General features: G+C 44.2%; 1 protein-coding gene across 1 annotated transcript in view; it reads left to right on the top strand.

Moving 5' to 3' along the window:
• Positions 1 to 24,851, top strand: part of CSTPP1 (centriolar satellite-associated tubulin polyglutamylase complex regulator 1) — a 207,323-nt gene that overhangs the window by 59,814 nt on the left and 122,658 nt on the right. Inside the window, exon 2 of the mRNA XM_089693934.1 lies at positions 2,169 to 2,271. Within this exon, the coding sequence (XP_089550060.1) occupies positions 2,169 to 2,271 (103 nt within the window). The remainder of the gene's footprint in view (positions 1 to 2,168; positions 2,272 to 24,851) is intronic.

Genomic DNA, 24,851 nt, shown 5'->3' with positions numbered 1-24,851 from the left:
AGTGCAGAGGATTAATTCCTTAGGTTCCACAGTGAGTATATCAAGCATGCTTTACTGCATATACAGACTGATTTTACTGTTGTGGGTTTAGTAACACTTTAAAGTTGTGAACATAATATGTTATAGACTCTTTCTGATACAGTTATAACTATGAAGGTACCGTAACTGCTTTTGCTTAGTTTCAGAAATTATTTCTTACAAGGTTAAAAAGTTCTGTCATGTGGTCATGCATCTTTTCTTTAGGATAGTGGGGGCCGGGGTTATAGGACACTGCGCAGACACATTGGGGTTTATTTACTAAAGCTGGAGAGTCCAAAATCAGACTCCCTTCTGCATAGAAACCAATCAGCTTCTAACCTCAGCTTGTTCAATGAAGCTTTGGCAATGAAACCTGGAAGCTGATTGGTTTCTATGCAGAAGGGAGTCTGATTTTGGACTCTCCAGCTTTAGTAAATAAACCCCATTGTGTGCCTGTATTCCATAGTCTGTTAAGCCTGCGGCAAGATGGAGGCTGTGCATGAGCAGGGGGTGTGTTCAATAGGCAGGCTGTGATTGGTCAGGGGTGTGGTGGCTGAACAGACTACCCAATGCAAGCATGCTGTTCATCTGCACAGTGTCCTGTATCTCTGAATGGACAGCCAGAGGATAAAACATGACCACACAGGCACAAATCAGCTTCTGTTCCTTGTGTGGTCATTTTAGGAGGAAGAAAGGTGGCTGGCAGGTTCAACCAGGTACTTTAGATCATAGGTGTCAAACTGCTGACCCTCCAGCTGTTCCCAAACTACAAGTCCCATGAGGCATTGCAAGATTGACAGTTACAAGCATGACTCCCAAAGGCAGAAGCATGATGGGACTTGTAGTTTCGCAACAGCTGGAGGGCCGCCAGTTTGACATCCCTGCTTTAGATGGAATAGGTACATGAAAATGATAGAGACTATGACATATAGAATACGCACATGAACAGCCATAGAAAAAAAATATTTAGGGTAACATGCACTTTAAGAATGATGGGGGAGGGGGGGGTATCAACACAACTTGCAAGAGCACTGAGACCTGACGCTGACAGTAGAGATCGCAGGTAGAACATGAATGTTTCACATTTATAGGCAGAAGAATAAAGTATCTGGACCCGCTCTCAGGAAGATTTTCCAGCATCTGGTGTCTAACAAGTTGGAATACCTCATGTGTGATAATGAGCTCCTCTGTTTGCCGTAAGCATTGTTTTTGCCTTCATGCAGACTGAAACAGTTTGATCTATGAAACAATTGTGGATTCTTCGCTATTATCAAACTGTCTACGACCGCTTAAGAAAAATTATGTTAAAGCTTTATGTTTTAATTTTTTTTTCTATAAATCAGCACAAGGGACAGTGCTTACCTTGAATAAGGTGCTTGTGCTAGTGGCTGTTCTTTGTTTAAATCTTCAGTTCTCTGTTCCCCACATCCTCCCCATCCCCTCACAGCATTATTCTTTTGGCTGCAGGTATTAGTATGAGCTGCTGGACCTGTCATAGACACTTGCAAGAATGCCAACTATGCCCACACTTTCCACTTCTCTCCTTTATTCATAGAAGCCGTACTATAGCTACCAGTAAGATAAGCGATCTATGAATGGAGGACGGGCTGATGAATTAAAGATCTACCTCTTCCATTCATAGAGTACTTTTCATAGTGGGGAGCTATAATATGGTTTTTCTGCAGAAGGGGCAAGCATAATCAGCATTGACAAGTGCCTATGACAGGTCCAGTGGCTTGTATTAACTCCCCCTAGCGCAGGAAAATTAGCTCTGCAGGGATATGTGGGCGGGCAGAGAACTGAAGATTTAAGCAAAGAGAGTAGCCTTCAGCACAAAGGATGCTTCTTAATCAACGTAAGTTCTGTCCCTTGTACTGATTTGAAAAAAAAGAATTAATTAAACTTGAGCTTTTAAATAAATGAAGGTGTAATCAGAAAACAGGTCAATAAAAAGGGACTCCAGGTTTTGTGGCAGATGTTTGGGAGGTGTATGGTGGAAGGTATGTTTACCTCTCCTGCATCTTTCATTTTGCTGCAGAGATCTGGTTCTCCATAATGTTGTTTTGCTGTCCAGAACACTTCCGGTCTCTGAGTAGCCTGAGACACTAGTAAGGCACAAGGTTAGTAACATTATCCTTTCTATCCTACAGCACAGAGGCATGTCCTGACATACATGGAAGATGCCCTCACTCAACTTCTAGAGCACAAAGATGACACTGAGCACAGTGACGTTGCCAGGTTTTTCGCTGATTAGTGAGTATTTAATTTTTTTATTGATAAATGTATTAATCTTGTTTCCAAAAGAGACATTGACGGCTAAAATTTGTTTATTAAACATTCATTCGTCATGTTATATTGATTTTGTGTTTATTTCTCCATAATGATTGCAGGAATGCTTATGGGTTTAGTGTACTAAAGCCTGACATAAATGGCTTAATTTTCTCTTGTTCAGCTCGAAGGGCCAGTTGAGATGATAAAATTAAAGCTATAAGTATAAATATAAGTGCAGCGCTATTGAATTTATAATTCTGTATAAATAAATATATAAATATGTTGGAAAAATAAATAGTTTTTAAGGTGACAATCCGTGCATAAAGTGTCAACTGCGGCAATACTTCAGTGCTTGTGCTTTGAAAAGAGGGGTAAGAATACGCACTCACCAGATGCGTAATGGAAATACGCATATAAATCAATATACAGGAGGTCCCCTTTAAGGAAGCGGATTAGGCCAGGCAAAGGATTATCCTCCCTCTTGGTGGTGTATGGTACATCAGGTACTTCTGGGTAGTATGGGGATCCTGTCAGCCAGAGGTCCCCTTTAAGAGATGGATGGGTGTAGTAGCCTGTGTGACAGGAACTCTCTCCTCTGGGTTCTGTAGTGGATCACAGTTCTGGGGTGGGCTCTAAAAAAAAATCAATGACTCCACATGGGAGACATACAAAAGGTACCCAAAGTGTAGTAGGTAAATAAAGCCTCTTATTCCAGAAGAAATGACATAAAAATCAATAAAATAGGTGAGGGTTTACAGCAGCAATAACGAACTAACCGCCCATAAGAAAGATGGCCACCAGACCTTAACAAGGCTCCGGCGACATGACATCATGGTGTATTGGCTCCGCCTTATGTGTTTCATGCCACACATGTCTTTAGAGGGAATGCAAACTTTTTATGTAACTTTATTAAATCTGGACAAGGTACATTGCAGCCCTACACCGTTCCTTACTGATGTTTTACCCATCACAGGCTTGATCACATCTCTGTAACCAAGCCCATATTGGTGAAAATATTAGAAAGGGCTGGTCCTAGGCGGGGCTGTAGTGCACTTTGTCCAACTTTAATAAAGTTGAATATGATCTGAAATCCATCAACGTGGGACTTCCTGCTTTCTTGCTTATATTGTGGATTTTCATTAGGCTACCTTAGAGTTAGGCTACCTTATGCACCCAGAGTTCCAGAGGCGAGAAATTGTCATGCAGGCTTCAGTAGCGACATCTCTTTAAAAACTTTTCATGTACTTATAAAACTAAGGGCTTGCTGGTATCATTTTCCATTTGATGTCTCCTGAGGAATGTTGCAAGGGCAGCATAGCAAGTTAGGCACGCCATGATGCCAATGGACAGTGGCTGTTCCAAAGAGAATTATAAGGTGTTCACTAGTAAGCTGGGCTTTACAGACCTTCCAGTGTCGCCAAGCTCCTTCTCATGGACACACTTGGTACAGCTCAAGCAGAATTGGCAATGGAATTAAATATCCATGTAGGTTTGAAGAAACAGTACATTTGCCAATCTAAATCCTGTCATAGAGTAGGTAGAAAACACTGTTAAAGCAGAACTGAGGTCCCGCTGTAACAGTAAAACCACGAGCAGGCAGGCTTTTATTGCAGAGACATGCAATGTCTGTTATACAATAAAATACCCCTACCTGCCTACTCCCCATCTCACCTGGTACTGTAAACTGAGCTGCACATGCTCAGCTTACAGTGCTGGGTCGGTCTCTGAGTGCTAGGGTGATGGCCTCCTGCACATGGGCAGGAGTGACGTCACTCCAAGCTGGCCAATGAAGAGGCTCGAAGGACAAGATGCCGGTGCAGGACCGTTGGGTAGGAGAGTATGACCAACAAAGGAAACAATTATTTAATTCAAAATTTATATTTCTGTTTTGGTAGGAAACTTCTTATATTTCTCAGACATTTCTGCTCTTTAGTTTAGCAGACTAATCCATCTGGGAAAAATCAATTATATTGAGCATACTGTATCTCTACAGTAATGCACATTTTCCCATGTTTTGTCTCTTTAAAAACACTGCATGTACACATGAAAGCCTGTTGATTCTGCCAGAAATCCAGTAAGTTCCTAATGTCATGGAGATGAGGAGAGGAGGATGTGTTCTGAGGTCCAGCAGAGCAGAACTCGGGCAGGGCTGACAGCACTGCAGGATCAACTTTTTTTTTGTACTTGCAGTCAAAACTTGTGGAAATGTGTATGTTTTGCAAAGACCTAAATTAATTAAGTTTTATTTTTTTCCCAGACATACACTTTAAAGCCGTTTTTAATTGCTTTGTTGGGGAGGATTCATGACAGAGAATGCAGCAGGTTGAGGAAGATCTTTTGGTTGGTAGTTGTGATGAGGACATCTTGTCACTGGAGTAGCTGAGAAACATCTGAAGCTAGTAGAAGATTCAGATCAAAATATCAAAAATAAAATGGGAGCATTGGTTATGAGATGAAAGAACTCTTCATGAATGTAATAAAGCTTCCCCTCGGAAACCGGGAAAGTAACTTTAGCTGGGGTGGCCTGGCAAATGTCCACACAAGCTTTATTGCTCACTTAACATACAGGTTTATAATTGGTTGTTCTGGGCAGATCAGATTATTTCTATATAATTCCACTGGAGCTTGTACTGTATTCCCCTTTCTTTCATCACACGATTACTCTCCACCTAATGTATTGTATTCGACATGTTCCATTTCATCGTTTGGCACCTTTTGTCAACTGCAGCTACCAAGTTACTGTTGGCATTTCTATTTTGTCTCTCATCTCTGTGCTCAGCATTTGAAACCAAGCTTCCGTATGCCCTGTAGGGCCTGCTCCCCCTTCTCCGGAGCCCATCTCTGTGACGGCAGGATTCCAGGTCACTTGTTTGATGTTCCCATTTATGTGCCTTCACCTTGAGGGCATTGGAAACATTTAACAATCTGCAGTTTACACGTTACACCAAGAAGAAAAAAAAAGGACCTTTTGTTCTGCTTTTGCTCCTGAACTTGGGAGGAAGCTGAAGTGGTTGATCTTTTTAGAACTTTGGACAGACCTCTGACATTGGTGACAACTATAAAGGATTCTGATTAAAAAGAGATTGACAGATACTTGTTTTAAGGATTTGGGATTTGGCTGGAAGATAAACTGCTTTTTATTAGTATTTATAGTATCGGCTAACATTCCTTTTCCTACATATCACATGCCAACCATAACAGGTGCTGTTATTGTGATTCCTAAAGTAGGTCCGATAAGTGACCTCTGTGAGCTAGTAGCTTTCCATATTTACTGCACGCCCGTTTGATGGTGCAACCTGTATTCAAACGGAGTACTAGAGGGTAGGATGGAATATAATGAGGTTATCTGGGTGGTAGTAAGCAGCCCATAGTCCCCTAGCTACCTGTGCACACACACACACAAATCATGCAAATGCAGAGTCTTCTTTTCTACAGAAGGTGCCCAATCTGGAACAGATTTGGCCATCTGTGTTGTCTATTCTTACAGATATGTCTACACTGGTGCGGATGCCCATATTATTCAGTGTACAATGGGTGCAGGCATTTAAGAAACATTTACACGTGACATTATAGCCATCTTGTTAAATCCTTCTTCCTTTTCCACCATTTAATATCCCAAATTAAGTTCCTCAGCTGTCATTTGCTGACTTGCTGGACAATGGTACAAGCCAGGGCTGTCACTACTTACTTTATCACTGATCTGAGACTAATATGCATATCTAGCTGTTCCAGCACTTCAGTGGCTGCAAACTTGTACCAGGCCAGTGACTCATTTATCGGTAAAGCAAGGATAGCAATGACAGTTGTCACCGAGTTTGCACTTTTAAAGTGTATCTAACGTGGAAAAAAATTGTTACGTTTTGGACAGACTGGTGAGGGGTTATTGCTGTGTTGCTGAAGAGATTTTAACCAGAACAAGGATTCAGAAAGTCATCCAACTGGGGCATTTTTTCCAGTGAGAGATTTCCATTCACTATTTATTGTGTATACAGGAGAGGAAGTAAAGGTAATTCTCATTCTCCCCCCTCCCAAAAAAAAAAAACAGGGTTTTGAACCATTACTCTATCCAAGATGGAAAAATGTTTTGGCTTTAGACTTTAAGGTCCAAAACGGCAATTCCATGTTGCTGCCCTGACAGGTTCTCTTTAGGGCAGGGGCACATAATCTGTGTTCCCATAGACCAATTTTGGGTTTGCCGTTACCATATGTGCAATTCTTTTTGTTGTGTCATGCTGGAAGGTTTGCATGCTCATATAACAGCGAGTCTCACATATGAAAGTATCTGTAATTTGTACTGTCTAGATTATTGATCTTAACAGTAACAGTCTGATACACTCAGGATATAGTATCACGCAGTATAATTAATATTCTATATCACCTTATTTCCAAGTAGTGTCCTGCTTCATTGTGTCTCAAGATGTACTTCCTCCGTTTTCTTCTCCAATTCTCATTACTGCTTGGATGGACGCATTCAGGAAGCTGACAAAGAACAGGTTCTGTTTTCACGCTTGGTTTACATTGTAGCGACTTACTAATTATGAGGTTAATTAGATTGACACTGCTTTCTCAATGTGACAATCTCCTTTAACCATCCATTACCATGTGGACAGGTGACACCACATATCATCCATTAGAGAGACGGCTATTGAGAACTCCTAAAATCAAAACAATTTTCTATAGCTTCTAATGGCAGAAATTTTTAGATCTCTAAAATAAAAACCATTAGCAGTCTTGTCTTTTTTTTTTCCAAAGTTGGGGTGTCTGCTGATATGCAAATCAGCTGATCTCTTTAACCAGACACCCAGAATTTGTATTGTTTGTGCCTGTCCTTTAAAGAAATCCTAGGCTGGGAGAAGCATGTGGGCTGCCATTGCTCTTCCTCTCAAAAATGTTAGTTCCTAATGCTAGTAGGGGGCTGCTAAACGGATTTTATGGCTATCCTTTTGTTTTTGTTTTTTCCTACATCAGATGTTTTTACTACCCCGGGCTACAAACTTGTTCTGGGTCAGTAACTCAGAAAGAATTGTGTGAACATCTGACTGCCTGACTGTCACACCTATATGTACATTCTTTTCCAAAACCCCATGGGCATTAATATGGAGTTGGCTCTACTTTGGACCTGTAACAGCCTCACCTCTTCAAGAAAGGATTTCCCAAAGATTTTGGAATTTGCCTTGGCCCATTCAGTCAAAAGAGCATTTCCATCAGGCACAGATGTTGGATGAGAAAAACTGCCTCACACTTAGCGTTTCAATTCACCTCAAAGATGTTCAGTAGGGTTGAGGTCAGGGCTCTTTGCAAGTTCCTCCACAACCAAAATCATCAGACCATATATTTATGAAGCTGGTTTTGTGCATGGGGGCATAGTCGTGCTGAAACACAAAGTAACATTCCCTAAGGCAGGCCTTGAAGTTTCCACTCGCCTGCTCGCCAATGGCGAGTGGAAATTATGGTGGGGGTGAGTGTGTCCCCCAGGGCCGTCTTGCTGAGCAGGCTCGGCGCTCAGGCTGGATCTGTCATTGGCACTGGGAGCTATCAGACTGCTCAATAGCTGAGCGCAGTGAAAGCAAAGAAAGGAGTGTGTGCTGTGCTCTCTGCCTCCCCCTAGAGTGCAGTACCCGGCTTTGTGAATGAACAACGAAGTACTGCAACTTTTTATAGGGGTGTGTATGTGTGTGTGCGCGCATGTACATGTGTCTGTGTGTATGTACGTGTGTGTGTGTGTGTGTGTATGTACGTACATGTGTCTGTGTGTACATGTGTCTATGTATGTATGTACATGTGTCTGTGCATGTGTATTTCTGTGTATGTACATGTATTTGTGTGTATGCGTGTCTGTACGTGCCTGTATGTGTATACATGTGTCTGTATGTATGTGTGTACATGTGTCTCTGTGCGTGTGTGTACATATTTCTGTGTGTGTGTGTGTGTGTGTGTGTGTGTGTGTATGTACATGTCTGTGTGTGTGTGTACAGGTGTCTCTGTTTGTGTGTGTTTGGTGGTGGAGAGTAACTCTTAAGGCCTGGCTAGTAGCTCAGGACTTGAAATTTTAAGCCCTGCCCTAAGGTTTCCAAAACAAAAAGTTGAAAGCACACAGTTGTCTAAAATGTATTTTGCATGAAGTAGCATTAACATTACTCGTTATCAGAGACTCATCAACTCAATAATTTGTAATGGTATCCATATACTTTTGGCCTTTATAGTAGAGGTGATGGTCAGGTGACCACAAACATTTAGCCTTTTAGTACATTTCTCTCAGCACACATTTGTGGAGCCAGTGGTAAGCAAGGTAAATATTAGCTCACCTCCATCATTGACAGCTGTGACAAACCAAAGAGTGACCATCTTCTATTTTATTTCTTCTGCAAGCAGGGAATTATTATTTATTTATTTCAGGTACTTATATAGTGTCGTCAATTTACACAGCGCTTTACACATACATATATTGTACAGTCACATCAGTCCCTGACCCTCGGGAGTACAATCTAAGGTCCCTAACTCACATTCATACACATACGAGGGCCAATTTAGGCTGGAGCCAGTTCACCTACCAGCATGTCTTTGGAGTGTGGGAGGAAACCGGAGTACCCGGAGGAAACCCACATAGGCACAGGGAGAACATGCAAACTCCAGGCAGGTGGTGCCGTGGCTGGGATTTGAACCAACGACCCTAGTACTGCCAGGTGGAAGTGGAATGGGAACACACACACACACACAAACCATTTAAAATGTAGTTGAAATACCTGAAATTGCACTGTGGAATCTTGTCCTACAATTGTAGATAGAAATAGTACTAAGTGGTGTTATTTTTTTATTTATGTACAACCATTTTGTACAAAACCAGGTGTTCCAAGTACATCATGCATCAAGCTGAATCAAGGTAACATTTAAGGTAAGCCGCCTTACACCATCTCAGAACTTGACATATCAAACAGTAGTAATAAACATAAAGATAACAGTGTAGAAAAGAAGGCTGGCCATGAGAAGTACACTATATTGCCAAAAGTATCGGTCGGCCTGCCTTTACACACTTTAATGGGCCCCCAGTCTTCTTTTGTAGGGTTCACTACTGAGTTGGCCCCGCCCTTTGCAGCTATAACAACTTCTAAACCTTGTAGACAGCCTTCCCAGAAGAGTTAGAGCGTGTCTATGGGAAGGTTTGACCATTCTTCCAGAAGCACATTTGTGAGGTCAGGCACTGATGTCGGGGGAGGAGGCCTGGCTCACAGTCTCCACTCTAATTCATCCCAAAGGTGTTCTATCAGGTTGAGGTGCAGGCCAGTCAAGCTCCCTAACCCCAAACTCCTGTACACACTCAGCTCCCCCCTCACACCTATACACACACTCAGCTCCCCCCTCACACCTATACACACACTCAGCTCCCCCCTCACACCTATACACACACTCAGCTCTCCCCTCACACCTATACACACACTCAGCTCTCCCCTCACACCTATACACACACTCAGCTCCCCCCTCACACCTATACACACACTCAGCTCTCCCCTCACACCTATACACACACTCAGCTCCCCCCTCACACCTATACACACACTCAGCTCTCCCCTCACACCTATACACACACTCAGCTCCCCCCTCACACCTATACACACACTCAGCTCTCCCCCCACACCCGTACGCACTCTGCCCCCCCCTCACACCCGTACGCACTCTGCTCCCCCTCACACCCGTACGCACTCTGCCCCCCCCCTCACACCCGTACACACTCTGCCCCCCCTCACACCTGTACGCACTCTGCTCCCCCTCACACCCGTACGCACTTAGCCCCCTCACACCCGTACGCACTCTGCCCCCCCCTCACACCCGTACGCACTCTGCCCCCCCTCACACCCGTACGCACTCTGCCCCCCCCTCACACCCGTACGCACTCTGCCCCCCCTCACACCCGTACGCACTCTGCCCCCTCACACCCGTACGCACTCTGCCCCCCCCTCACACCCGTACACACTCAGCCCCCTCACACCCGTACGCACTCTGCCCCCTCACACCCATACGCACTCTGCTCCCCCTCACACCCGTACGCACTCTGCCCCCCCCCCTCACACCCGTACACACTCAGCCCCTCACACCCGTACGCACTCTGCTCCCCCTCACACCCGTACGCACTTAGCCCCCTCACACCCGTACGCACTCTGCCCCCCCCTCACACCCGTACGCACTCTGCCCCCCCCTCACACCCGTACGCACTCTGCCCCCCCTCACACCCGTACGCACTCTGCCCCCTCACACCCGTACGCACTCTGCCCCCCCCCTCACACCCGTACGCACTCTGCCCCCCCTCACACCCGTACGCACTCTGCCCCCTCACACCCGTACGCACTCTGCCCCCCCTCACACCCGTACGCACTCTGCCCCCCCTCACACCCGTACGCACTCTGCCCCCCCCTCACACCCGTATGCACTGTGCCCCCCCCTCACACCCGTACGCACTCTGCCCCCCCCCCTCACACCCGTACGCACTCTGCCCCCCCCTCACACCCGTACGCACTCAGCCCCCTCACACCCGTACGCACTCTGCCCCCTCACACACGTACGCACTCTGCCCCCTCACACCCGTACGCACTCTGCCCCCCCTTACAGCCGTACACACTCTGCCCCCCCTCACACCCGTACGCACTCTGCCCCCCCCCTCACACCCATATGCACTCTGCCCCCTCACACCCGTACGCACTCGCCCCCTCACACCCGTACGCACTCTGCCCCCCCTCACACCCGTACGCACTCTGCCCCCCCTCACACCCGTATGCACTGTGGCCCCCCCCCCTCACACCCGTACGCACTCTGCCCCCCCCTCACACCCGTACGCACTCTGCCCCCCCCTCACACCCGTACACACTCTGCCCCCCCTTACACCCGTACGCACTCTGCCCCCCCTTACACCCGTACGCACTCAGCCCCCTCACACCCGTACACACTCTGCCCCCCCTCACACCTGTACGCACTCTGCCCCCCCCTCACACCCGTACACACTCTGCCCCCCCCCCTCACACCCGTACGCACTCTGCCCCCCCCCTCACACCCGTACAGACTCAGCCCCCTCACACTCGTACGCACTCTGCCCCCCCTCACACCCGTACGCACTCTGCCCCCCCCCTCACACCCGTACGCACTCTGCCCCCCCTTACACCCGTACGCACTCTGCCCCCCCTTACACCCGTACGCACTCTGCCCCCCTCACACCCGAACGCACTCTGCCCCCCCCTCACACCCGTACGCACTCTGCCCCCCCCCTCACACCTGTACGCACTCTGCCCCCCCCCTCACACCCGTACAGACTCAGCCCCCTCACACCCGTACGCACTCTGCCCCCCCCCCTCACACCCGTACGCACTCTGCCCCCCCTACACACTCAGCCCCCCCAAACCTGTACACACTCAGTCCCACACATACACACAGCTGTAAACGCACACACAGGCACTGCTGGTTAAGGAGGTCTTCCTAGTCTCAGGTCATTGTGACACAGAGAGGAGCAGCAGATCACAGTCCACAATACAGTACAAGCTGCGTACACAAGGAGTGCACATACAGGAAGTAGCCAGAGGTGTCAGTAATGAGCTCGATGTGTGAGCTCAATGACACAGAGCAGCAGCTGCTGACTTCTCTTCTGTAGGGCACCACGCAGCTTTTCTGCCCCTGCCCCTGTAATCTCCTTGCCTGCCGGGCTCCTCGGGGCGCATGGGCTCCCTACATTTGAATTGGGCTGCCCCCCCGGTGGTGGCCCTGCTGGCCATTAAGAAGTTCTGCCTTGGTCATGAGGACCAAATGTATGTATGAGATGGCATAGATGGGGATAAGCCATCTCGTGCAGACCTTAGTACAGTAAGTGCAATAAAATGTGTGTCAAAAAATATTTCTAACAAGTATAAAACTAGTTCTTCAACAACTACTGATATTTCTGGCCTCAAGTCAAATTAGAGAGACTGAAAGCAATTCTAAATTTTTTTTTTTTTGGAAAATAAAAAATATTATACTTTCCTGCTGTGTGCAGTGGTTTTGCACAGAGGAGCCTGGATCCTCCTCTTCTTGGGTCCCCCACAGGCTCTCCTCGCTCCTCCTTCCTGTCAGGTGCCCCCACAGCAAGAAGCTTGCTATGGAGGCACCTGCTGCTTCGCGCGTCCATTCACACACGGAGTTGTGGCGTGGCCCCCCCCCTCCTCATTGGCTGACTAGCTGTGATTGACAGCAGCGGGAGCCAATGGCTCCTGCTTGCTGTCTCAGCCATTGAGGAGGAAGAGACCAGGGACAGCCGAGGCTGTCATGCACATAGCTGGATTACGATGGGGCTCAGGTAAGTATTGAGGAGCTGGGGGCACTGCTGCACACAGAATTGAGCATTTACAACCACTTGATCATAAAATCAAGTAGACATGTTGTCAAAACTAGGACATCAGAAAACACACAAATGGATTCTTTTTCTTTCCACGTTACAATTCACTTATATCTGACATCCTTGCTAGACACATAAAGGAAAACAAAAATTGGAAGACAGGTAGGTGGTCACCTGGATATCTATGTAGCTCGCCCAATTGGGGGGTCTAAGTGGTGTTATTTAAAAGTATCCATTGGTTTTCCCTTCTTCTTCTCCTCAGTGGACATTTCCCTAGCTTGTCTCTGCAGCCATTGTGGTGTAGGAAAACAAAAACGTTGATGACCCGGTGTTATCAATCTGAACATTCAAAACCCACTAAACATCATACAAGAGACCGTGATCTGTCACAATATGAGAGGGGGACTCTTCTTCCACATTACGTGAGGGATACTAATCTTTCACATTAACCGAGGAACACTGATCTTTCACATTGTGCCAAGGATAGAACTTTATTTCCACGCTGGCCCTCATATGACCTCAACTTTTATCCCAACCATTCAGTATCTCGGTGTCTCCAGTGTCAGGGATAGCCTGCACGTGGTACATCAACATATTAGGTTTAAAACATTGCCATCTTCTGACCTTCATTACGGGGAGAGGGCAAGTGTTCTCTAACTTACAGAAAGATTTGCTTGTGAACGGCCTGCAGTAGAACAGAGGTGCACAGATTTGTCTCTATTGGTCTGTGTGCACATTTCACCCCTAGAAAGAGTCCACAGAGATAGACTTTCCTTTCAAACATTTCCTGTGGCTGTACAGGTGACACAATAGTGGGAAGCTGCTCTGCTGCATTCTGACAGTATCGGGTTTCTCTGACTTTAAGAAGGTGAAGTTCATTCTTCGAGCATACTCCCAGAATGACTTATTTGCCTGTGGCTATTATTACAATATAAATATATATATATTTGGGAATTTAGTCACACAATCTGCTTTGAACTCCATCATCTTTGCTAAGAAAGCACATGGGGAATTAGTCACATGTGTTTAAGGCTCCATGCACACTATCATTTTTTAAGCTCCTAGAAGCTAAATAGTGTAATCCTATGTGTTCATGCACACTACTTTAGGCTATTAGCGTTTCTTGAGCTTCAGCGTCCAGGAGCAGGAAAAAAATTTTTTGTACAGTTTTTTTGGAGCATTTTTACAGCAGAAAAAAAATGCTAAACGCTACTAAAAAGCTCCTAACCACTTTTTTTCTAGCTTTTTTTTTTCTTTCTACATGTGCTGTAAAAACACTAACACTCCTAAATGTCTCTAAACTAAAATGCTACTAAAGAACACTATTACCAATTTTTTTTATCCAGCATTTTTTTCCAGCGTTTTTTGAGATTAAAGTGGAGTTCCACTCAAAAGGGGAAGTTCCGCTTTTAAGATTGGTCCCCCGATTGGTACCTTTGGGGAGTGGGGGGGACCGTGTACCCGAATTTGACAGGTACCCGCTCCCGCTTCTGCTGCGATCTCCTAGGCAATCGGAAATGGAAGTTGTCCTCCTACCCTCCCTCCCCGAAGTCATGTGGGACACGTGACAGGTCCCAGAAGACGACGGGGCTATTCAGGAAGTGCAGCACTACTCGTGCATGCGCAGTGGGCATCCGGCTGTAAAGCCACAAGCTGTCACAGCCGGGTGCCCACGCTGAAGATGCTTGCCTCCTGGAATACAGGACTGCTGGTGAAACTAGCTGCGGCGGGGGCAACGTGGGATCGTGGAACAGGTGAGTGGTTTTTGTAGCTGCTGAGTTTAATTTTTTTACAGAGTGAGTGGAACTCCGCTTTAAGAAAACACTAGTGTACATGGAAAAGAAAAACCCCACAAAAGGATATAGCACCTTAAAGGCTAATAAGCAGTATAAATTTATTAAGGAAGTAACAATTAGACAAAACATATCATATAGTCAAACAATGCACGTACCCCGTTCCTATCCATATCCCCTCCCAGGCTCCCTACCCCTGACCAACCCTCCAACAATGTCCCACACAATTCCCCCCCCCTCACCAGGGCAACCCCATCAACCCTACAGGCCCCCCTCCCTCCTGAAATCAGGGCACCAAGGGCTAACCCTCCACCACTCTATAATCCCACACTATAAGTCCCCCTGTCCTGTGAGCTACACCCTTTGAGGTGCTATATCCTTTTGTGGGATTTTTCTTTAGAGTGTACTGGTATTGGATGCATCTCCCCTTTTATTCAGGGTTTTGGCATTGGCAGATATACCATTCCTGGGTCAGGCTACTGGCTGTGGGGGTTTTTTAACTAGTGTGGAGCCTAAATGTAAGTGAACTCAAAATACAAATTTACAAATTTCAATGAGAACATAGATTTTAAGAACACAAAATCCCATGAGAATACACAGTTATCTGCTCATTATAGAATTCCAAAATAATTTTCCTTGCCCTTCCTAGCATATCCACTATTCAGCCTGTCAGTAAGACAAGGGGAGTACTTGGTTAGATTGGTCATAGATATGGAGTGATCTACCTGAGACCATAAAAGGTGTGACAATCTGATTCTCACAATGGACTGTTAAAAAAAAAACAAAAAACAATCAAAACACTTCTGCATTCTTCAAATGATCAGATGAAATTTAAAGACAACAGTATGTTCTTTCCGATCTTTTGTGCAGACTGAAGGCACTATCTTTGCGGAAATCTTTCTCATTCCCCAGTCCTCCGTTAGAAGGTGCTGCACTGTTTCCATGTTCATGTTCAATGATCTGCCATCATTCACACACTCAATCTTCGATCTAAGCTTACAAGGGTTTGTGCATTTTCATCCGTCCTTTGTGTTTTTGGCTGCCCACTTCTTGTGTCATCGTAGACATTTTCCCACCCCTCCTTAAACCACCTATGCCAGTCAAAAACACTTGATTTCATCATGGAATGTTCACCATAAAGCCAGCCATACATGGTTCGAATCTCGGCTAGTTCAGCAGGGACGGCTGAGATTTGAACCATCTATGGACAGGCTGATTGTTTCAAGTTGATCCATCAATTGACTTGGGTACAACCAGCGTGTCAGATTTTTACATGCAATTATTGCCACCTGCTATATCCGCTAGCAATAGTCACTGTGCTCTCCTGCTAGGCACTGCTCTTCTCGCCCACCTCCCAACAACGCAAGAACACAGTAGCTCCAGGGCACTTTTGCCAATTTTAATTTCCAATAATTTTTATTCTTTTACAAAGACATGCAGCACAAACATTCGCCAATTTTAATTTGATGTTAATCCGCTGCTCCAGATTCCTGTCACTCATTTTCTGCCAACGGCGCAACACATGTGTTATTTCTTCTGCTACTCCATAAAGACTGAATCAACTGGTCTGCGGCCCAGAAGAGTGCAAGTTAGAATGTGTCAGAACACGCTCGGGTTTGGATGGCTGTGTGACTCACCATCCACCATCTCTTTTTTGGTGGATACATTTGGTCCCTACATAGCACTGCTCCATTGTCTAAGGTTACTGTAGAGAAGTGGTGGTGAACCTTTTGGAGCCCGAGTGCCCAAACTGTAATTCAGAACCCACTTATTTATCACAAATTGCCAACACTGCAATTAAACCTGAATACTGAGGTTTTAGTTTAGAAAAAACAATTCGTACATAAACATCTTTTGTTTTAAAAGAAAAACACAGTAACAGAGCTTTCAATGATACAAACAGATTTTTATTGAAAAGTAAAAGTTTGCATTTGGTGTGCTTTTGCACAATTAATGTGATCTTTGCTGCTGTACGCATGCTGATAATTTGTCAAATTGTGGCTCGTACTTCATTATTTTGAGAGCAACACATGCAGCACTCATATATAATATAATTCAAAGCTGAAAACAGCTGCTCACAAGCATAAGATGATCCAAACAAAGTAAGAAAAGCAATCCCAAGTGCTTCCATGGATTTAAAATTATTTTCAGAGAATTACACACTTACACTGACCACCAGCACAGAGAGGCAATGTTCCACTGACCATGAGCACAAAGGGGCAAAGTTCCACTGACCACCAGCACAGAGGGGCAATGTTCCACTGACCACCAGCACAGAGGAGCAATGTTCCACTGACCACCGGCACGGAGGGGCAATGTTCCACTGACCACCGGCACGGAGGGGCAATGTTCCACTGACCACCGGCACAGAGGAGCAATGTTCCACTGACCACCGGCACAGAGGGGCAATGTTCCACTGACCACCAGCACAGAGGGACAATGTTCCACTGACCACGAGCACAGAGGGGCAAAGTTCCACTGATCACCAGCACAGGGGGACAATGTTCCACTGATCACCGGCACAGAGGAGCAATGTTCCACTGACCACCGGCACGGAGGGGCAATGTTCCACTGACCAGCGGCACGGAGGAGCAATGTTCCACTGACCATCAGCACAGAGGGGCAATGTTCCACTGACCACCAGCACACAGGGGCAATGTTCCACTGACCACCAGCACAGAGGGGCAATGTTCCACTGACCACCAGCACAGAGGGGCAATGTTCCACTGACCACCAGCACAGAGGGGCAATGTTACACTGACCATGGGCACAGAGGAACAATGTTCCTAATGCTGCAGATTTAAATGCCAGGGGGACAGCACAACATTAAAAGAATGTCAGTCTCCTTTAAATATGTGTAAAAACTCACATCCAGTGCAGCAAATGTAGCAGCTAGGTGCTGTAGCAGATCCACTGCTGGCTGAATGCTCTGGCTGAAGGCACGCTGAAAGCTCCGACGAGTGGCTATAGAGGTAGTTGTGGCTTGTGACATCATCGGCCGGGACCTGATGCTCGGCTGCAGGGCAGTAGTGGGGCAACGTGGCTCGCATGCCGGCAGTGAGGGCTCTGCGTGCCAGGTGCAGCATGCTTGCCATATCTTTGCCACCATGGCTCTATTTGGCCTGATTCTCCCAAAAACTCTAAGGATCTCCCTAGGTATGGGGTTGGGCTCACCCATGTGTTGTTAAGCAGCGCCTTCAAAGATATTTTTTGTACTAATGATCATTATGTCCCCTTCTGCGGTGATCTAGGCAGCCTCAATGTCTATTTGGAGGGGCTCTGCTGGAGTGTAGGCGGGGGAAGAGCAGCGGACCTGACTATATGTTTTTAAGTATGGCGGAGGTTTATGCTATCTCAATCATTTGATGATATCGTGCCATCCTCTTGCAGATTCTTTTTCCTGAAGAAGGAGTATATTTACTCTGAAATGTGTCGGATGTTGTAAACAAACTCTGTAATGTTGGACTATTGTATGATGGTGATATTAATAACATATTGATCTTCACAGACAACCGTTTCTACATATCTTTATATGTTTGATATAAAATAAAGATCGATGTAAATCTGTTAACTCATAGTTTGAAGCCATTAAAGTCCCATAACAATTGGGTTTTTTTATCCAGCAAATGCACCTTGTATACTAGTGTTGGGATCCCCGGCTGTGCTTGGCAAACATCCACACTAAGAGCCGATTCACACATGTACCCTGCGGATGAAGCTCAGGTTTCACAGCTATATGACACAGCAGTTGTTCAGCAGTTCATGTCAGGTTTACATCAGGTTTGGGACAGCATTAGCTCAGGATCTTATAGTTTAGAAATGGTTCCCATAGAAGTAAAGAGCCTGTAATCTGCACCTGAAGCCGAAGGCACTGCTTAGAAATCGTACAGGACTCTTTTTCAGACCATACTGAATCCGCACTGCCAGTGCACTGGACATATGTGAACATGCACCATAGAAAGCAATGTTATTTCACATGTCATGTGAATTGGATGTGGTTCAAACCGCAAATAACATGCATATATGTGAAACGGCATTAATGGTACTTCGGATATATAGAGCAGTGTTTTCCAAACTTTTTTCAATCATGGCACCCTTTAAATTCTGTACAATCTAAAGGCACTCTATTCTATAATTTAAAAAACAAAATTAATAATTTTCTATGATGCAACGGCATCAACACACGTAGGACCCCCAGCATTAGAGAGGATTTATTCTTACAAAACAAATACAGATTCTCACACTGGTAATGACTTGTATTCCAGTGTTTCTTTTCTCCCTCAATTTTTCCTCCTCATTCAGCTAATGTGACCCCAGTGCTGACAGAGAGGAACATGTAAGAATGTCCTCGGGCACCCGATGTCCTCCTTATCAACCTATGACATCATCGGTTGTTAGATTGCCAGCAGCTGGTCATACAGTGCCCAAGGTTGTAATGCTGCACAATTAAAGCCTGTGGAACTGTGTAACAAAATAGGCAAGCTTGATCCTCCCACTTGCTTGTTGACAATTTCTGAGCCATTTGAGACAATTTTTAGTCATTTTGCCAAGGCACCCCTGAAGAACCCAGAAGGCACCATGGCTGAAAAAAGCTGACATAGAGTGCTGCACTACCAATAGAAATCACGCTGGTATGAAACAAACAAAGCAGCTGGCAAAACAATTAAAAGGATTGTGTACAAATTGAAATAAACGTATTGCCGCTCTAGGCATACATAACAAACAAAAATACACATCAAAATTAGATCATATGCAAACAAAAGAATATACATAAGATTTTAAGTAATGAGGGAGGAGAAAAGAGTTCTTCGGATACATAGAGCAGTGTCTTCCAACCTTTTTTCAGTCATGGCACCCTTTAAATTCTGTGAACTCTAAAGGCACTCTGTTCTATAATTTAAAAAAAACAAAACTAATAATTTTATATGATGCAGCGGCATCAACACACGTAGGACCTCCAGCAAGCGTGGAGATGGATGTTCATCACCAAATCCTCTTGAGGTCAGAGTGCACCACCACCAAAGAAACAATGGACGCTTACCGGATCGAATGGACTGTTATAATGTCAACAGCTGATCTGGATGCCGATCAATCGTTTCTCTGTATCCTAATTTGAGATCTCCTCATCTGTTCACCTCCAACTTATCTCATATTATTCCAATGGTGGCATTCACATATGATATGAAAGAAATGTAGGAAGACATATATAGCATAAAACTGTATGACTAGTTTTATTAAAATCCAGTAAATACACTCACATATCCAAAAGTAAAAAAGTGCTTTGTATACATCCACAATGGTCCTGGGAACCAGTCAAAACTCATGCCCCATGTCCAACAGCGTGATGACATACCAAACACAAGCTCTTCCCAACGCATTTAGTCAGAAGTGTCATCGGGGGACCGGAAGCTGCGCTCATGCCAACATGCTATTTATATAGATCCATCAGAGAGGGAAAAGCATTTTGAAATTAAAGATGGCTTCCATATCTAAAACCTGAAACCGAGGTCTGGATACAACCAAGCCTCGTTCTCAGGTACATTAAGAACCATAGATGCCCATAGCTCTCATCAAATATGGCTGCCATATCCAAAACATCAAATCGAGGTCTGCATATAACCAAGCCTCGTTCTCAAGTTCATTGAGAACCATAGAAGTCCATAGCACCCATGTCCAGGCTACATACAATTAATCAAAAGCCAGAGTACAAAAGTCTCAGGGAAATCTTCTTGAATGGGGTGGTTCCTGTTGTGGTGCTGATATTGCTTTAAATCAGGATATTTGCTTTCTTTAATCAACCAGCATAAAGTGGCATTAAACCCAATGCCAAAAATGTAGTCTATTGTGTAACAATTCTTGGATGTGGTGGTTGTTTTTTATTTTAGGCTTTTTTCCCTCTGTTTTCACCTGGTGATCTGGCCAATAACACACTTCATGTATTAGAGTGCCCCCACTCTGAATGAAGACACACAGTCGCACCTTTGGATAGCAGCATTGTCAGTCTGGGGGGAGGAGAGTGTTGGATGTACAAGTAGATATAAATACAGTAACAAATTGAAGCTTGACTCCAGCTCATACTTTATAAGTAGGTACAGCAACAGTTTTTTCCTTTTGAGATAGAGGTTTTACTTGAATAAATAAAAGCTGATCATTGTAAGCATCCCTGTCAGTGGTAAATGGTTTGCCTCATCCCTGTAACTGCTACATCTGCACATCAGCTTGGACTGTTGAACAACAGACATACTAGCTAGATCACCAGATGAAAAGAAAGCCTAACAAAGAAAAGTAATGTAGCCATTACATCTAAGAATTGGGAAGCTGCAATATATTAAATGTTTGATTCTGGATTTAAATACCATTTTAAAGTAGGTCTAATTCCAATCACAAAAATCTCATATAAGCTGCAAATTGTTACTGTAGCCAATTAAAGGGTTTGAAGGAGATCAGCAGCAGTGAGATGCAGAAACAGTGAAACAGTATTTTATGCAAAACAAATCATGGTAATTGTTTGCCACACCGTTATTTAGCTAAAAAAAGTCATCCAGTTCTGATTTACATCTACCCTAAAGATTAGTCGTTTAAGTGGAAAACTGTGACGAGTAACATAAAGTGATGATGGAGTGGGGTGCTGGACCAGTTCCCTGAGGACAGCTTTTCAGACGATGAGTACCATTAAAACAGCTTATATCTCAAAACACAGCTTAAATGTTTTTGGAGAGAAGCGCCAAACAAAAAGATGTATAAAGGTGCAGAATATTTTTATTCATATGGTTTGTATAGTAAAAACAACAGTACATTTCTGGGGGTTCAGTAGGTGCTACCTTCATCAAGGCTTAGTGGATAGGCTAGAGGAGTGTTTTTGACAAAAGCCTGGAAAAATATTTAAACCTGAACTGATACTCCTGCGCACTGTGTATGGGGCTGTATATTGTGCTGCTGCCAGAGTTTATAAGTGTATCACCCATTTAAATGCAAAAAAAATAAAAAAAATAAACATGAATTGACTCAGCGCCCCATTTCTACGTATCCATATTTATTATTTATTTATTTCAGGTACTTATATAGCGCCGTCAATTTACGCAGCGCTTTACATATATATTGTACATTCACATTAATCCCTAACCCTCAAGGGGTGTACAATCTAAGGTCCCTAACTCACATTCATACATACACATACTAGGGACAATTTAGACAGGAGCCAATTAATCTACCAGCATGTCTTTGGAGTGTGGGAGGAAACCGGAGTACCTGGATTAAACCCACGCAGGCACAAGGAGAACATGCAAACTCCAGGCAGGTGATGTCATGGTTGGGATTCGATCCAACGACCCGAGTACTGCCAGGCGGAAGTGCTAACCCTTTAGCCACTGTGCTGCCCTTCATGTGTATGCAGAATAAAAATAAATAAATAAATGAATACACAAATAAGAAATGTCCACGTGTGGTGCCAATAGAAGAGCAAATAGTGTGAGGCTCATATACACTGCAGCTGATAAACTGACATTTAGGAACTTTTCTGCGTTGTTTTCAGCGCCCCTGAACTCTCCCTAATGTTTTCCTATGTGTCCATGTCCAGATAGTCGTTTACAGGCAGTTGAGTTTACAGTAATTTTTTGAACGCACCAAACTTGCATTCAGGAGTAGATTTTATCAGCGTTTCAAACGCCAAATACTTGTAAACATGGCTAACCGTGTTTCTAAGCGTTTACGTTTAGAATCTTTTTTTAACTGTTCCGTATTCAAATGCTGTCCGGAGCCTTTTTTCATCATCAGAAATGCATACAAAGTGTTTTCCATGTATTCAAATGGACCCGGTACACCAGCGCAGTCAGTTCCATGTTTTGCGTGAAGGAAACTATGGTAGAACGTGCCGCATTATGTTCATGGTGGGATCCATAGTGAATACAACCAGAAAAGACAGGTCATCTCAACACATACTGCTCTCTCTGCTTCTGCTCTCTCTATTCCTTTCAAAATGTCTGAAAAAGTTAATTTTTTACTATTTTTCAGTGCATTCTAGGCATTTGGGAGGGTCTCCTGAGGTTATCTTTTAAAAACACTTCTAAACACAAACACACATAAACGTGGTATGCAAACGTGGCTAAACTGATGTTTTTTAACCTACGTTTTCCAGCAGTCAGTTTCCATCGTTTTTCCAAACGCCTCGTGTACATGAGCCATAATACTGTCTCAGATCAGTCAGCTGTCCATGATTGCAGACACAATAGGAAACAAACACAGAATTTTTAAAATCCTCTGCTAAAGGAAAATGTATGTGATTTGCACTATATAGGCCCCTGGTGTGTCAGTAACTCGATAAATCCCCCTCTGGGAAAATGAGTGTGATTTTGGGTCAAATCCTTGTTGACAGAAATCGATTTTCTAATCTCTACTATAAAGTCATTATTACGCTTTTCATATTTTTCTTTATCAGAGTATTTATCTTCTTAACTGCTTAAGAAGTAGCTGTCTGGTCAGTAGCCAGAAGGGATATTAGAAGACAGATGGGATGTATACTTTAAACTTGCTCATTTATTTCTGTGTTTATTCGTGAAATGATCTGTGATTCTGCCTTTTCTAATGTGTGAATATGACTATAATAACAGTTATAATAATAATAGTTTCTTAGATTTCTCACAGGAGTTTGACACCTTCATTGTCTCCATACACGTGGCTGCTTATAAGCATGGGCCTGAGCCATAGACCATAACATCTATTAGATTGTAAGGTCCCATGAGCCGGGCCTTCTAAGCCTCTTGTATTGTAGCTGTACTGTCTCCCTTTATTATATTGTAAAGCGCTATAAGTGCTATAAAGTAAAGTGCTATATAAAAACTGTATAATAATAATATTTGAGAAGAACCTGTGCCAGTCACAAATGAACTGTGAGCACTCAACAATCATTAACATACATCTTACATGCTTGCCCTAAGCATCATTTTCTGACAGGTATTCAACTACCCAAAACATATAGAGGGCATCAGTCAAGGAGAATGTTATCACTTGCCAGGTTAATCCTGCCAATCAGGTTGTGACAAAGAAACAAGTTCGGGGAGTACAGGTGGTGACTTACCAGTTGGATGGAAGGTCTTTGGGTGAGTATAATCTCTCCCCAGCTAAGTAGCATCAAAATCCCACTTCTTTAGATAAAACCGGCAATAGCAGTCCACCGCAACTAATATGTTAAACCTATGCTTGGAAGCACTTCCTTGCTCAAATCATGCCCGCTATCAAGTGAAGTGGATCTAAACTTGTTTATAAAGTCTTTTTGAAAAAAATATGTAATTACCAAAAGGTTTATACTTACCTGCCCTGTGCAATGGTATTGCACACAGAGCAGTCCTGAACCTCCTCTTCTGAGGTCTGCATTGGAGCTCTTTGCTCTTCCTCTTCTCAGTGTGCCACCACAGGAAGCTGCTTCCTATGGTGGCCTATCTACAGGCTTGCACCTGAGCCGAGCTGCGTGCATCCACAGACACACACACCGTGGTTCTTCCCCACTCCCTCCTCACAGGATTTAATTGACAGCAGGAGAATGCCAATGCAAGGAGAGAGAGTAGAGAATCGCTATAGAAGGGCACAGCGCTGGATCAAGTGAAGACTCAGATAAGTATTATGGGGGTGGAAGGGCGTACAAATATTGGGATATTTTTTACCTTAATTCAGGGAGTTTACATTTGTTCTAGATCCAGTCATAATACTCCCAGTGCACACGTTCCTGAAAATGGCTGCTTTTGATGGGTGCTGCATTGACCACTGGCTGGGAACCGTAGACATTAAAAGCGAACAAAATATGTCACCAGCAAGCACACCAGAGTTTCCTCAAATGGGTCCAAAGCTTTAATCAGTGGTCACATGATATTTACATATTTACATAGGCAACGTTTCGGCACCATGCAGGGCCCCTTCATCGGGTAAGTGACAACACTTGGCTGATGAAGGGGCTCTGCGTGGCTGCAAAATGTTGCTTTTGTAAATATTATGTGACCGCTGAATAAAGCTTTGGTCCTGTTTGAGGAAGCCCTGGTGTGCTTGCTGGTGACATAATGTTTGCTGTAAATTGTTCTAGGGAACACCTAGAAATATTAATTGTGCCTAAGCAGTATGTTAAAAAAATGCATCTGTTGTCTTGAATTCCTCCTGAAAAATATCAGTGCAACGCATCTGGTATGTGAGGGTGTCTGGGCTTTGCTGTGCCTACACCCTAATAGCTGTACATCTGCAGCTAAAGCTAGTCATAAAAGTAAAATCTTGCCAGCATGCGCCTTTGTTAGCGTTCGTCAGGCATGTCATATGAATGCAATGTTTAGGAGAACCAAAAAATTATAATAAAAATGGTGTAGCGCTATATAACTAAATGAACAAAAATAAATCCGGAATACAAATAATAAATATATATATATATATATATATGTGTGTGG

Source organism: Staurois parvus, unplaced genomic scaffold (assembly GCF_062004578.1).
Source record: "Staurois parvus isolate SC_StPar_1 unplaced genomic scaffold, SC_StPar_1.0 ptg000641l, whole genome shotgun sequence".
NCBI lineage: Eukaryota > Metazoa > Chordata > Amphibia > Anura > Ranidae > Staurois > Staurois parvus.
The sequence above is the reverse complement of the archived record's forward strand: the minus strand, read 5'-3'. Positions and strand labels throughout refer to the sequence as shown.